General features: G+C 42.6%; 1 protein-coding gene across 4 annotated transcripts in view; it reads left to right on the forward strand.

The window, feature by feature from the left end:
• LOC111262907 (transcription initiation factor TFIID subunit 4) overlaps positions 1–12,135 on the forward strand; it is a 32,248-nt gene extending 20,113 nt beyond the window's left edge. For 2 of the 4 annotated variants that reach the window (XM_022837534.2, XM_022837535.2), the window contains exons 4-9: positions 6,302–6,557; positions 6,884–6,993; positions 7,194–7,424; positions 8,525–9,104; positions 9,393–9,715; positions 10,155–12,135. In XM_022837534.2, coding sequence (XP_022693269.1) covers positions 6,302–6,557; positions 6,884–6,993; positions 7,194–7,424; positions 8,525–9,104; positions 9,393–9,715; positions 10,155–10,400 — 1,746 coding nt within the window. In that variant the 3' untranslated portion in view covers positions 10,401–12,135. Of the gene's footprint in view, positions 1–3,956; positions 4,188–6,301; positions 6,558–6,883; positions 6,994–7,193; positions 7,425–8,524; positions 9,105–9,392; positions 9,716–10,154 lie in introns of all 4 variants that reach the window. The other 2 variants (XM_022837538.2, XM_022837539.2) reach the window with 2 other exon arrangements.
• Positions 12,136–16,674: the final 4,539 nt, after the last annotated feature.

Raw genomic sequence — 16,674 nt, forward strand, 5'->3', positions numbered from 1 at the left:
TGCTTTGTCGCATAAGCGTTTATTGGGTCACCCATCATTGTAGACGAAGTGCTCTCTTGCGCAATGACCAACGGCCAATCATTTTCTATTGTTTGATTCATTGAAAGTCGCTAGCTTCAGCCTTCTTCGTTTGAATATGGACACCGAATTGATTTTATCGCTGTACCTCTTCCACGCCTTATCCCTTTCCTGCCCTTGCGCCATATTGATTCCCGTGATACCCGTCCTTAGTTCTAGGGTTACAATGCTTTCGCGCCACTGTTTTAACTGTTGTTATCCTTTTTCTTCTCTAGCGTCTGCTGACAATTATCTTGAGCAATTAGCTTCCTGTCTACGCGGTTACTCTACACGCTACAGGGTTTATCCACTGCACTCAAGCTTTCACCTTAGCGGCATCGCACCATCGTCCCTTGAATTGACCTCCTTTAGCATTATTATTATTGCTAGCACAACCGACTGAGTCAATCGCTTGTTGTACACGCACTCACCTATAGGTGCTAACTAAAAATCACCACTTACGGCGGATATACAGGGCATAGATATCCGTCTGGAGCCACCTTGAAAATAGGATTATTTCTATATCTTTATAAATCCCTTAAAAGTGACTTTCCCATATGCTATTTACCCTACTTTGACCGGTAGATTGATTGACTGATTTGCCTAACTGATATCAAAGATCAGGAGCTCTATTTTTGATCCTATTTGGTTTTGGTTCATTTTTGAATAAGGGACACGTGGATTAAGGAGAATCATCTAATACTTCAGTGTTCTTAAGAACTATTGAAGAACATTGAGAACGAAAAGAGTAAATTAATAAATTTGTTACCATCCACGAATCTGTTTCATGTTACTTGTGAATTTACATGCTTCTTCTTAGGATTACATTATTCATGTTCTGTATACTTACTTAATTTTCAAAAAATACTTGCTCTTCTGATTACAAATTCTTCAGGCCAGGAATTAATGGTGTTATTGGCTTCTAAAAAGTTGCCTTTGGATTCCGGTCTTCCTCTTAAAGTATTTTTTTTGGCGGAGAAATATTCTTTTTTGGATAAGCAGATATAGCTTACTTCTCTATACCGTTACTATCGTTTTATAGGGAACGAATTTGATTAACTAAGCTATAGAAAATCAAATTATCACGATTTCGTGAATCGTTTTGACTTCGATTGAACTTAAAGTTAACAATAGACCAACAGAGAATTTGATTTCTAACATCAATTGCTTCAAGAAACCTGTTTCGCTGACCGGCTATAGAGGAAACGTCGTAGTGAGCAATCTTTGCGCCAACATTTACCGACCTTGCATATAAGGTTGTATGGTAAACTTTCCTTTTTGGCATTGTGTGATCGATCTACTTAGCTAAGCTTACCTTGTACTTTATATCGCTTCAGCTCACCGACTTGCGGTTGGTGGTATTTTTATATGAATCACGGATGAAGTAGGCTATGGATGCGTGTATATCGACGCGTCGGTGATATTATGCGTAGGCCAGTGTAGCAGCGGTTTATAAAGCGGAGCAACAGTAGTAAAAGCACATTAACATATATTGTGAATAGACATCCAGCGAGCTAGAAATGATGCCCCCGTACATTAATTTCCAACTGGACGTTTTTCGTGTTGCCAGTATTTTTTATATTGCTATTGGTTTTTTCAATCTTCACTATTGTTTTTCAACACCGTTTGCTCCAGTGTGTTCATGTGGTCTATCAAATTTCAGTACGCTGTCGATCGAAGCTGATATCCGCAACGGTGTTTCTGACATTTGCAGAAAAAGGTAACCTGCGTTGATCTTTTCACGCGATGCCATATTGCTACAGCTTTATACAACCCATAGTGTGAAGTGCATAAGTCGCGCAGGCGATTCACACATGTTACCAAGCGTACAATAAGGTGGTCAAATCTCTCCACTGACTTGAAGTTGCAGGAAATAGACGCCAGTGATGAAAGCAGTAGGGCCTGGCTGGTCGCTAGTTGCGCTGATGGCGTCCCCTCTTTCGCCTTTTTTAGTTGACGTTCTTAAGTTGACATTGCTGTGCTTGTTAACTATACCACTTTATGAATTTTACGTACGTATATACTAATATTATTTTATCATGAACGCTTCAAACCAAGCGTTAAAACAGGAATTTTATTCCTCCCTTGCCCTTGTTCTAACTCTTGCTGGAGTTATTGTCTCTAAAATTGATCCCTTTCCTTTGGTTATTATCCTCTTCCCGTTTGCCCTGTAACTATTTTTTTTAGTTATGCCTCCCCGCGCCGACTCAACTGAAGGCTTTTTGTATTGCCTATCTCGTTCTGTTCTATATCCTTTTTCCACTCCCATAAAATACATGATGTCCTTCAAAGTGACGCTCCCTTCGTCGTACACAATAAACAATCCGTCTCAGCCATACCCTTTTGTATCTTCCCTGTCTCCCCCAAACCCATTGCCCCCGTTCCTATTTGGTTTGCTACCATTACTACTACCACTACTCTTGTTGGTCGTACTCTCAATCCGGGTGTTGGTCTTACTGTGTCCCCAGCTCTCTGCCCTTTCGCGTGCTCTAGGGGTGGGCAGTGGCGGCGCGTCCTGAGCTCCCCCCTGCCTTCTCACTGCAGACAACAGCAGCAGCAGCCGCAGGAAAACAACAACCTTTCTACATAGGGAACATATTTCTATGTTCGTGTATGTATATGTATGTATATGTGTATATAAACACTCAATTATTTTCCACAAGGAAAAAGAAGCAAGAGAAGAAGATCAGGTAGAAGAAAAGGAAGAAAAGCGACGAATTTTTAAGGCGTAATGTGGAAGCGTACTACTGTGCGGCACAGTTCAATTGTTATAATCCGTGAATGAACGGCAAGCACGATCTAATTATTTCGTTGTGTGTGAGCTACGTATGTTAATGGTGGACAGTGTGTGTTACCTCGGCAGAAACTGCATCGTTAGGGATGTGCATGCAGGCGCCGATGGCTCAGCGAAACAGCGATGATATTATGGTACTGGTGCCGACCGCTATTCAACGAACGTTTTCGTTCATGAGGAAGCAATAACGTTTGCATATAGTAGCGTGCTTAGTCAGCCAGCACTTAGGTTCGCGGCAGTTTATTTACACCGTTCCTGTAGGTACGGTTAGGGGCAAAAAAGACGCGATTAGCCCTCATCGCCGTGCAGTTCTTTCTATTCTACCCGTAAGTGTGGAACAACGTGTTCTCCTGAAACAACTTGGCATTGTAAAATTATTTTTTTGCGCAATTGTACATCTTCTACAATTGGAAAAAAAGTCTAGAGCTCTACGGGAACTGATTTTGTCAACAATGAGCCTTGGGGCAAATGAGAAAGGATGCCTACATCTGGCAAGAAGGAAAATGTAACGACAAACGGCCCCATCATGCTCATTAGACCTTAACATCATTACAGCTGCGGCTACGCGAGGATGTCTGTCGAAGGACTGGTGTCGAATGAATAACTCAAAGCACTTGTCGGTTGAGGTCGCTGCTGCTGAAGCTTCCCGCTATACAAGTGTTCTGTACATAGATATCACTTGCATAAGATGGGGAACAAAGTCAAAATGAGTCTAAACAACAACCTATCATCCCGTCTCTCGGTAGCCAAATAACAAAGATTAGAAAATTCATACTGATACACTGCATTTACGACGCCATTCTACAATCATTCCAAAATGGTTCTCGGTAACATCGGTGCTGAGTGAATAATAATACTCCATTTGTAAAGTTCAATCTCGCTTCAGTTGTCTCCGTGTCGCTGTAGTCTTTGTTCCATCGTCTCTCGTCCCGTACGTTTTTCTTTGCTCTCTTTCTTTCTCTTGTACATACGCATACACTTCTCTCTCGCAATATGTATATATATATGACTGTACATACAAAATACAAACATGTGAGTGCATCTGCACGCTCGACTCTATGCTATCCGGCTCTGCGAGTATCCGATGTCTGTGTGTCTGACTTAGACCTTGCCTCCCTCCTCCCGCGTGACATGCCACGTACCACGAGTGCAGAACACGATCACGTTCCAGCCGAGCGTACAGATTCGGCCTGGCACGCTGATCATGCGGCACGACCAGTCGGGACAGATCCAGTTGGTCAACATGACGCTTCCAGCCCAGCAGAGGGTCACCACCATTCCCGTGGCGACGACTGCTGCTCCTCAAGTGGCCAGGCGACCTGCGCCTCCCACCCAGGTAGGCGATAATTCCATTTACCCTCATCACTATCAACAGCAACAACTACTACTCTGCTCGCAAACGATTTAACGAACGTATACCAACGAATATCAGGAATCAAATCATCGGCATCAAAAATCATCTCAAATACCCTCTTAGAGACTACTGAAAGCGATAGAGAATATTACTATCTAGAGCGAACATTACTTCACCATAACGCGAAACAACGTACATGTGAACAGCAAAAAACAGTAAGCAGAAAACACGATAACGGAACTCTGGTGAAATTATCTGTCCATATAACAAAATCATATAAAAATATCATATTGGTACGGCATCAGACAACAGAAGCGATAGCAAGCAACTCTCCCGCCGCTTTTTGTGGAAGTTCACGCTCTACACACCTTTTTTCCAGCTGGATTATTGTTACTCCTTGCCACTCGCGTAGACAAATTGTCGGTGACACGTGTCGCTGATTTGACGTGGAGAGGCCGGGCTACTTAGGCCATTTTTGCGTAGTCGTAGCTTACTCTTGCCTGATAGAATATAATTGCGTTAAACAAGTAGAAGCTGCATGCAGGCTCAACGTTTGCAAAATAACTAAAAACAAGTACTTATTATAAGCCATAGATAAGTGAACGGTATGGGTAATCCCGTCCCTCTTCGTATTTTTTAGTAGGGTAGACGTTCTTCGACACTGTTCGATATTGTTAGTAGTACAATGCATCGAATAATAATACAAGTCTAGTCTCCTCATCGACGTGTCGTTCGATCTGTTTGCTAATTCAGAATGGATTTGTCGTGATGCTTTACTCAACTGAGACTTAGTAACAATATCTGATTTGGACAGGAATAATGGTTGACAGTTTAGCAAGTGACATCAGTGTTGGCGGCCCTAAAGAACGAATGAATTTCCTTACCGTTTGTGTGTATAATGTTTGATCAGTCTCCCCTTCGTAAGATCGTTGCATCCTAAAAACGTTAACGTCTAGGAACACATACTAATATATCTATATATATATATATATATATATGTACACTGTACACGATACATACATCGTAAACCATACTGCTGTCAAGAAAGCATTTTCTTCATTCTATTCATATCCTTTGCGCGCCAATGGGTTTTCCCTGTGGAGAAAAGATCTGACGCACATTCACTCGGCTGCGACCTACTCCTTTCCTGCTCCCATCGACACAGGAACTTATGCTTAGCTTTTATAGACCTTAAAGCAAACCATTTTCACAAGTTGTTTCGGTCTACCCTCATCGCACTGTTTCTCCTCATACTGACCCAAATCACAGCGAACTCCTTTTTCCAACCGAAAAATTCCCTCCTAGCGAACCCTCTAGTATCTACCCTATTTGTGTCCATTCTTTCACCCACAGGTGAAACAGGCTCAAGACAAAGCTTGCCTGCTTTTGCGGGAGATCCTTATGCAACAACGCAGCTCATTGTACAAAGCTTCGTCCTGGTCACCCTCAGCAATGTTGTTTTGTTTTTGGCTGTAAATCGAGTGTGACTTATGACGTTTGTGAACTTCGTTGCCCTTTTTCCATTGTTTACGCGTTGTTGCGTGCACTTCAGCGATGCGAAAGAATGCAAGATGTCTGTCTAGCACTTGTGCGCATTATGTTTTTATCATGCGGCATGCTGTATGTTATAGATAGGTTATTATGAACCTGACGCTAGCAATTATTAATTTAGACTCTGAAATCGTTTTTCTTATCATGAAAAATCTATTTAAGCGGAAGAAAACATATTTCAACTTGTGATCCATTATATATGTAAGTCTTGATAAATGATCCTGTTTTCAAAACTTGTGTCAAGTCATGGCTTTTCGTTTTTCTTGGAAAAATTACCTAGAGTACTTTTTATTTAGCATTCAATTCTGACCTGATATAAATGGTGTGTTGATCTAATTGTGCTTCTGAATTGTTTCACGGCCTTTGACTATCTGGTTATTTTCCTCGTCATCTACTTCATTGGTTTGTCTGCCAATGCTGATTCTGCCGGCGATGACCGCGTTCCAACGCTGGCTTACGTTTTTTCGGGTGCAACTTGAAATCGTCATATACGCTGCGGCTGGGCCTTGGCTCGCGTGTTTTTCAATCGTTGTAACACGTCACAGGTGGTCCTTCATCAGCCACAGGGGCAGGTCACAATGCAGGCCGGAGCCACTATGGCTGCCCCGGCAGTCAGGCCCCTCACGGTGCAAACCGCTCATCAACCGCCAGCAACAACAGCTGGTGGAGGTCAACAACAGCAACAAAATACAGCATCGCAGATGTCGCCGAACACGGCTAAGAAGAAATGTAAAAATTTTCTTGCTACATTAATACGCCTTGCGTCTGATCAACCTGTGCAGACAGCAACTAACGTCAAGGGTAAGGATGTTAAACAGAAAAGACGAGAGCCAGCCTCTATGAGTATGTAGGTTATTTCGAATGCTTTCACAGATTATCAACATTCTCGATGTAACTAGATGCTTAAATGCTAACACGTACCTCGCAGAACAAATGGCACGTCTGTACGGTAGGTATTGCTACACGATATACACAGTCGTAGCTTAGTTGAAACATGTATTTGAATTCTATATATGTATATTTTTCATGTTTTGTTTTTCTCTAGTGAAGAACCCCATACAAAGTAACGCCTCAGCGAATCTAACGTGCACACGTTTGCTTTCTTTTATATATTCTGGCGTGTTTAGCTCTGATCCAGGGTCTGATTGATGGTAACATTCCACCCGAAGACTTCACGACGCAACTTCAGCGGGAGCTCAACTCCTCTCCACAGCCCTGCCTCGTTCCATTCCTTAAGGTTCGGTGTAACAACTTTTGAACAGACGACCTCTTTATTACGAGTACACTGTCTAGCATGTAGCATGCCCTTCAAGCAGCTACTCATGAGTAGTTATCCTTGTTGACAGGAATGCCAGATGAAAAAAATTTCCTTTCATTTTGTCCTAACGTAGCGATGTATTCATTCGATGTGATAAAATCCTATTGACATCCTTGTAGAAGAGCTTGCCGCATCTTCGGCAGTCCTTGATGACGAAGGAGCTTTCAATCGAAGGGGTTCGACCGCCACCTCCAGGTTCACTTGGGCCGACGACGACGACGACAACAGTGGCCGCTCCGGTTTCGCAGCCTTCGCAACCGCCGCAGGCCATTATAAGGGCCGCTAGCGCTGGCCCGACAACGACAACAACCGTTCGTTTGCTGCAACCCCAGAGACTGGTCACCGTGACGGTAAGGTCTTTTTGATCATTTTTAACTTCCGTTCTGTTATTGCGCACAAAAGGCATTTGAAAACTGAAGCCAACTACGTTCGGCAGCGAACAAATGTTGTACTGAATCGTGAATTCTAAGAAGTTAGCGTTTCCGCAAGACATTTGCAGGGAATATGGCCTCGCTTGAAATCTTGCGCTGTTGATCTCCGTCACACTTTGAGATTAGATTCAAGTAATACCTACACTCATCTTGCATTATCGCACTACAGGTGTCTAGCGAGAGGGAACGCTTTCCGGTCTGCCTTTGACTAAACACGAGGATAGTAGACGGACTGAGCGGAGAAGGGGTATTGACAAAAGGTGGCCTATTTCTGGCCGTGAGTGGAGAACCGTTCCTTAAATTGACTTCACTAGTTGGCAGAAACTCCACTAAATGCTCCATTAATTAGTTGAATACACCCCTCACTATGAAAAAAAATCTTATTCGCTACTTATTATCCTCGTAACCAGACCCGGTTAGAGTCACTCGGTATCGTCGTTTTGCGATGTGCTCTACCATGCCATGTAAATCTTATGTGAAAGCCAAACTTCTCGAAGTAAACGGAGCGGCTCGTGCGATCGGGAGTATTTGATGCAGCAATGGGCGGTATATTTCTGCCGTCTCTTTAATTGGTTATGACGCTTAGCATAGGATATAGCTTAAAGAAATTAGATTAGTTTAAACAGTAAGTAAAGACCTAGAGGAATGATGAACCGCTAACAAATGATCGATCTATTCTACATTCTTAAGTACGATAGAAAAGATCCTAATTTGGCAAACATATTCTTTGTATATAATCTGCTAACTGATTTGGTTCCGGTCTTAATACTAAATTATAATTTTATTCAAATAAAAATCGTTATAGTAGGAAAAATACATGAAGATTTACTTATTAACCTAAAGGTGCAAACTTTATTTACAGTTGTCCTATTTGTCCATTCAATTTAAAGCCATATTATCTTTTTCAGTCAGTAAATCAGTTGGTTTTTCGCAAGCAAAAATCTCATAGTACTGGTTTTACGCTTATCAGTGCGTCCGTTACTATGCAACAACAAGAACTATTACTACTACTTTTTCAGCCGCCGCCACGAGCCATTTTGAGTCAGGCCGGTCATCCCATTTCGGCGACGGGCGCCATGACGAAGAGTATTGTTGTACAGGCCCCTACACCAACGAAGCCCTCACCCGCCCCTAAGGTGCCGAAACCACCAGCAGCGCCGAAGACACCCGCGACACCGAAAACGCCAGCGGCCTCACGAAATGCGGCCCAGGCGGCCGCTGCTGCGGCCCAGGCGGCAGCAGCCGCTGCCACCGCGGCCGCCTCGGTGGCCCCAGCCACGCCGGCCTCTACCACAGCTGTTGCCACCGTTGCTACTACCACTGTTGCCGCTGCCGCCTCTACCCAGGCAGCTGTAGCTGGCGCAGGGGCAACTATTCCAGGTGCGACAACAACCACGGGTGCTGCGGAAAAAGTCCGTTACGGATCGGCTTTGCGCGAAGATGACGACATCAATGATGTCGCTGCAATGGGCGGTGTCAACCTGCAAGAGGAAAGCCAGCGGATTTTGGCGAGCAGCGAGCTTGTTGGCGCAACACGAAGCTGTGGTGACGATGTGTTCCTATTTAGTGTTGCACTCGAGAAAAAAATTACCCAAATTGGTTAGTGTTGCTTTGTTTTTATATGGCACTCCCAAGTTAACACCGTAACGACTTTTTGTAGATATTTTGTCGGTTTTACTGTGTAAGGTAAGCGCGATTGTTTCGATTCCATCAATATGATTACTGAGTGTATAGCCTTAATTTGCGGGTAAATCTCTTTTATTGGTTTATTCTGCCCCTTCCCGTTGGCGAGATGGCTTTTGAGCGATGCACACGCTGCTCTCACAACAAGACTTCGTTCAATTAACTCAGCTATTGCAACCATATTTGGTTTTGCCGCCATTTCAGCCGTAAAGCATGGCGTAGACACCGTCGACCCCGAGGTGATTAAGCTTGTTTCGCACGCCGTACAGGAGAAACTCAAGGGCTATTTAGAACGGCTGAACATTGCCAGCGAACATCGGGCTGAACCGCCAGCCTTCAAGGCGGACGCGGCACGTTTTGAGCAAACGACAGATCCCCGGGCACAGTTGCGATTCGTGGAAGAACTCGACAAGCTTGAAAGGAAGCGACACGAAGAACACGAGCGGGAAATGCTCCTTAGGGTTGCCAAATCACGGAGCAAAATGGAGGACCCTGAACAACTGAAGCTGAAACAGCGCGCCAAGGAGGTAGTTAGGCCTTTTATTCCTTCTTAAAGGTGGTATAAGCAACACAGAAGCATTAAACAAGCTATATGCACGGCAATCATACAAATGTTACCGTCGTCTGCCATACATAGTAAACAACAAAGCCGACGGTGCAGGCTCCATAAAGTATTGGTACATTGATGGGAATATTCGGATAAACGTTAATACGTTTACACACCAACTTCTTGACCTAACTGCCCCTGTCCTTACATTTATCTACTCTATGACTTTCTTTGCTGACTGGCACACCTGGCTTTCTAGAAACAACGAATCATTTGAACCTGGTAAGCTAACTTAGCTGATAATGCTGCGGATATTAGTGCTTAACAGTTGGATTTGAGTCAGTAAAAGAACTTCTTTTTTGTTGCCGTAAAACATTTAGGAATGGAAATATGCTTTTGCCTGATTTGCTCCATTTCAGATGCAAAAAGCCGAAATGGAAGAGATGCGTCAACGTGAAGCCAACATGACGGCCTTGCAAGCAATCGGACCAAGAAAAAAGGCCCGTTTGGATGGCACCTTGGGAGGAGTTGGCAGCGGGGCCGGTAATAAGGCTGCACTAAGGCCTCGCATCAAGCGAGTGAACATGAAGGATGTCTTATTTTTGCTCGAAACAGACAAGAACTGGATGCGTAGCAACTTTATATATAAAAGTTACCTCAAATAGTTTCCTCGGGCTAGAGCGCTCGCTGCAAGAGAATGTGCGTAGAAGAAGGTTATATAGGATCACGATTTGTGAAAGGTAGCTCTCTTACTCTCTCTAGAATGGTTTGAAAGCAGACAGATGATTCTTGCCAAAAACATGCATTGGTACTTTTCCCACTAAAGTATTGTCACCGAAATGGCAACGAAAATTTGACCACACAAAGGTGAGAAACCTACTGGTTAGGTTAAACATTATTGCCAAGACCTAAAAGTGGAAACAGTGGCCTCTAGCTCGTGTGCATGGTGTATGCATGGCATATCTTCTTTGAAGGGAATCGTTTTTGTGAAACCTGCAGCCATGCGATTGAGCAGGCCTATTTATATGCTGATGATTATCCTTCCGTTTCTCTCCAATATACATATATATATATATACACACATACACATACACACATATATATGTCGTATGCAAATAAATCACCATGGGGCGCCGTGCGTGCTGACGAATAAAAACCGATGTCCGTAACGTTTCATTTCTATGTACGTTCTTATAACAAAGGTCCAAAACAAATACGAAATTCTAAATATGATGATGGTGATGATTTATCCTGATCTTCCTACTATTATTACTATTATTACATTCTCTTGCATCCGTGAGAAGTCATCGCTAGTCACCCGTAGTTATTATTAGCGGATCAGGTCTGCTCGAAAGTTAGAGAGAGAGAGAGAGAGAGAGAGATAGATAGATAGATAGAGGTGAGGTAGAGGAGAGAGAGAGAGAGAGAGAGAGAGAGAGAAGCGTTTCTGTTTGGGAAGCTATCGTAAAGGTTGTTTGATTCGTTTCGATAGTTTAAAAAGTGAACATAAAATAGTTCGTGTAAGTACACAAGCAGAAAAACGTTGTCAAAGATGACACCGCTAACATTTGTACAAAGAATAGTTTCGAAAAAGCTACTTCTGCTAAAACGGAACACAACGACTGTTGTCTGATAGGATATGTTCATCGTGCATAGAGGTTATTGAAGTCTACGCGTAGCACATTGCAGACGATGATGAGATCGTGGGTTCGCCACGGAGACTACAGATTAGCGTTGTATGGCAAAGAAAAGTGGCAACGACGTCAGCGTCGACCACAAGTTCTCCCTCGCAATCTCACTATCAAAGACAATTCTTTTCTTTCACTTGACATTTGCATATACTGTGTGTCGGTTCTATTGATGGAAAAGATGCAACGACTGTAATTAACCAAGGCCCAAAAATTCAAGTTTTGCGAAAAATTGTATTACTTTAGTTAGAGTTTTGATGAACGAGGCGGTTTTTATAAAGATGACACCTAACTGTTAAGCTTCGACATACTTACTAGGATTTTGTGTACGTTGGCAGTGCTATTTTTTTTTTTATTAGTATCAGTAACCAGAAAACTCAGCGAGGTCGTTTGTCCTCTGTCGTAATGGATCCAAATTGATTACGTGAAGTAATGTCTCATGTGTGGATGGGTGGTAAATGTAGAGAAAGACGGTACGGCAGATTTAGTACGACGAAAGTGAACGGCAGATAAAGAAATGCTCGCCGCTGTATCTGCGACCGCAGCGGCAGCACGAAAAGAAGATCTAGGAGATGGGAAGCAGTGAATGAGAATAATATTTGTACAAAGTGTGTACAATTTTCAAATGATATGGACAAAGAACGAGAAATATAAACACTACAACATTTGTTCCGAAAAAATCTAGAAAGAAAAAATGTATGCTGGTTCTACATTTAACGCGTTTTTATTGTGTTAGTTAGTTGCCGCCAATGAAATATCTGACGCACTCAGTATCAAGACCAATCTACGACGTCACAGATTTGTCAAATTCGTACGTATAGACGCTAACTCCGTGGGTAACGGTTAGATAACATAATATTTTGAGTTTCAATCTTACCTATTATAGCTAAAAATATTCTAAGTAAATAATTAAAACTCGCAATCGATCATCGAGATTACGGAAGCTCACCTAATTAGCTCTCGAAAAATAGCTTAACTTGCAAGAACGAATTCCCAAAAATGGCGCTACAGGAAACCGATTGCAAGCGCTGTATCGTTCTCGAGATCTGAGTGGAAGGCCCACTTCATTTTTTTTACCGCTAACGAAACCTGTTTTGCTATCACCCGTAATTATTTCCTTTCGTATAGCTGTAATTTTACATATAAAATTCGATCTTTCTAAGAGGCCTTTGCTCTACTTCTTACTTAACAGAAACACTCGCAGTTGATCATCTTATAGTTAGAAAGTGTAACCACGCAAGAAAGAAGGTTTGAGGTTTCTTATCTGTGATACACTATCATTCGGCGTGCTCGCGCTGGGCTGATCCCCACCAAGATCAGAAACTTCATTGGTTGCCTGATATCGATCGACTATGTTGCTGCCAGTTTCTGTGCGGCTTTCCAAAGCGGAAGTTTAGCATAAGGCTTAGATTTGAATGACGTAATAAACCCATCAAATGTCCCCTTTTCCGATAAACGTACTTGCGCCCCTGAATTTTTACCCTGAGAAAATAAACCTCACTAGGCCTTACGTGTTTGTTTTTTTTTGATAGATTTGACAAAGATTTGTTTGTCGGCACAGGCAAATAAGTTATATCCGAAGAAGTTACTTCTGATATAGGTTTAATAACAGGATACGCATAATAAATTTACGTAGACTATGATGTAGGTGCATTTATTTAGTGCATCCGCTTTGCATTCAGGACTTCAATAATTATAATTAACTTACAAAATGCTCTATTAAATTTATTATCTGATCGTCAAGCAGCATTGACTCACGTATATACTATCTATGACGTACTTCTCGACATTCTACAAACAGCGATCTGTGTAAACATGCTACACGACAGTCAGTTAAGTTATTATTGGAGTCCATTACGTATACGATCCACAATTACCCGCCATCCCTTTGTTTGTTCATACTGCGTTCGCGCAAACATTTTCAGTTGTTTATATCTGCAATTATCACCATCTCACCAGTGGTTACTGTCTCTGTCGCAGAAACTATCAGGCATCGAATACAAGCTGGTCGGCTCGTATCAAGGAGTTGCGTCCAAGAGTTAATCTAAATAAAGAGATATTCAAGGGCATCGTAGTTCCGAGACATGCTGGATTCTCGCTCATACTTAGTAATCCAACGAGTTCAACTCTGTCCTGTACGGCGGCCCTATTCCAGGACTATATTTTCGATTCGGCTATTGTGAACCTGAAAAAAAGGCCACACGTTATGCTGGAAGACGTGTGACCTTCTTTATCTATTTGTGACCGCACAACAGCTTGTAAGATACATAGATGAACATAGTTCTTTGCCTCCTATCGTTCTGAGGATAGCAACCAAAACGTGAACTTTGAGCGGAAAATTAATTCTATCTATAGTATTGCTTGAATCATGAGCAAGCTGATCTGCGTATCGAAGATCAATATCCTTTCGTCAGAAAAAAAATCGCTTTTCGCTTGGGGGAGCCGAGAACAAGCAACATTGAGTCCTTCAGCCTTATTGGCATCAGGGAGCACCTGTCTGACTGTCACGTCACTCGATCTGATTTCGTGAGCAATCGGTAACATCGTATCCGTGCCCACATAAAATGTTTTCCCGAGTGACCTGATTCAAACAGAAGGATCATTAAAAATGCACTTCTGGACGTCGTCAAATAACTCCAGGACACATATTGTTCTTTCCCTTCACTTGCTTGGCACTGTGTTTCTGCTTCAATCTGTTGGCGAATTATTTTTCGCGATACCGCATGTACATGTATTTGTAGTGTCGGTTCGGAGTATCTGAAGAAGTGATAATTTCGAACATCCGAAGTGTAATAAGCTTTTATATAATAGCATTGGTTTCAGATCGGCACATTTGGAAAACGGCTTCCAACAAGCCATGCTTTTCATACCCAACAGTTTCTTCAGCCCTATGCAGCGAAAAGGAAATGCATGAGTTCCAATAAATCAACTTCCGTAACTGGCACTGACGTAACATACGCAGCATCGCCGCGAGAGGCAGGCCCCTGCATACGCGTTTTTTATTTCTACCTCGTCTTTAAATGTTATCTTATTGAGCCTAAGATATCGTTCGGATAGAGACAATTTAGTAGAATAGAGCCAGTAGCTGGATAACCATTCCCGCTGGATTATCGATCAATCACTGTATGATGATCCACATGGAAAAACTGCGAATATTTTGGAAGAAATCGGAAAGTCATCTTCAGTGAAGAACTAAAGTCGCCTTTGGGAAATTATTTTTTACTATATTTTATACAGTTAAAATAGGCTTGAACAGTAAACCTTTTATGATAAAGAACAACCTATTAACATTGTATGCCGAACTAAAAGAAAAAATGTCTTTAAAGAGCCTCCAAAAAAGACCTATGCAAGGATTAGGGCGCTAACTAGTGTTGTTGCTGTCTCTCCATTGTGTGCCGAATCGGTAACAGGCATCACTTATCCCATCATTATAACACTGAAACGGTCGTCAATGAATTGATGAGGATGCTCGAAGCAAAAAACGTACAGAGTAATATACAATACGAATGATTCAAAACTAAGCCATATATTGTAATAGCTACGTGTGAGGAAATACACGTTTTCGGCCATAATAACGCAGAGCAAATAAGCGGGAGGTCCTTCCTTCCCCGAACCAGCGACGAGGTAAGACCAATGAAATTAGCAGCAGCAGCGGTGGGGTGCGTGGAAGTACGACTGAACGTGCAAAAAAGTTGTGTTGAAAGCTGGTTGATTGGAAAGAGCCACTAGAGTTCGAAGAGAGTGAGCCGAGGCGATGGGATGAAGTGCACGAGCAAACGGGAGAACGGACGAGACCGGTCATCGAACCACGTCTTGGGGCAGGGTTTAGACCTCGCATGCATCAATTGAAAACAGAACGTCAAGTCACACGCTCATGAGGAAGCGGGCTTGCCGGAAGCCCCTCGCTATAGGTTCGCAAATGAGACAACAAGCGTGCGAAGCGAATTCTGTCAATTAGCTGAATGTAATGTGTTGTGGACGGAACGTCCGTAAAATGGCGAGAGGGGCACGTTCTATATCACTCTGTGCTGAAATAACCTGCGTCGACAAAAGTAGTTAGGGCTCAGGAAGATCTTCCGAATTGATTGCATATAATATTATTACCTCTTGCTGAGGTAATCTACGTGAAGGAAGATAACCAAGGCTTAGGTCTTCCGAGGAGGATAAAGACATTGAATCGTAATGCGACAATGCTAATATACCCATATGCTGATAATTAACATGTACGTGGAGAAAGACCTGATGTCCCAAGAAGGACAGAAACTTCTATCGCATTGCGACAATGTTCGGAAGCAGTGAATAATTTACTCAGCTGTATGCCCAGTGTGGCAAATATATCACAAATGAACCACATAGATGTGTGCACTGAACATGTGTTAATAGTTAAGTTGTCTGTCTAAATTAAACCTCTAATCGTGACGACCTAAAGCAAATTAGTGTGTATGGATTTTCGTGATTGTGCTTGTATGCATTCGTTGACAAAATGGGGATTTGCCAAGAAGAGGAGCCCTCATCGTGGCGTCTGCTCTAGGTGGAACAAAGCACGCTGGCGGGAGGTTTCTTACGTGCTTCCGTACAGCTTAATCGTGTTCGGTTAGAGATAACTATATTCAATTAAAACGGTTAAACTTGTTATTAATTTGTTGGGGTATATGGAGGAGGCGCAATGTATGTGTTCACAGCCATTCCACAGTTAAATACGCCTGTGTACGCGTGTTAGCAGTTTGGTGGACAAAAAGTAAAAACGGGACGACTTTCAGGATGAGTATTTCTTCGAAGGTAAACTAGAAGCTACCTCTTAATGTGTACACGCGTTGGGCTAATTTTTGTTTGTAGGGCGCTAGCGTTGCATACCGTGTGAATTCCGTAGGAGGAAAACTTTGGTTTGTCCCATAGTGTGTTTTTTTTGGATCGTGAATCGGCTGCATTACCGTTTGTCACGTTTGTTAATACGCCATACCCAGGCGGCCACCGGCAACGTCCACGCTGATATATTCTTCTGTGAGAGTTGTTATATGAGCAAGTGTGTTGTATGAAATTATCCTCTAAAAAAGCTATTAGAGTACGTCTATTAAGAAATAGGTGGGGGCTGTTCGACGTCATATCTGTAATAAACATAACTAGCCTTTTACGTTTCCCTTGCGTAGAATGCATTTACTCTGGCAAAAGAGGCACGGGGCAAAATCAACGTAACTTCTCTAAGCTGAGATCATCCGTAACACGCAAATTTCTAGGAAGCTTCTCTAGAAAG

This window comes from Varroa jacobsoni, unplaced genomic scaffold (assembly GCF_002532875.2).
Source record: "Varroa jacobsoni isolate VJ856 unplaced genomic scaffold, vjacob_1.0 scaffold_713, whole genome shotgun sequence".
NCBI lineage: Eukaryota > Metazoa > Arthropoda > Arachnida > Mesostigmata > Varroidae > Varroa > Varroa jacobsoni.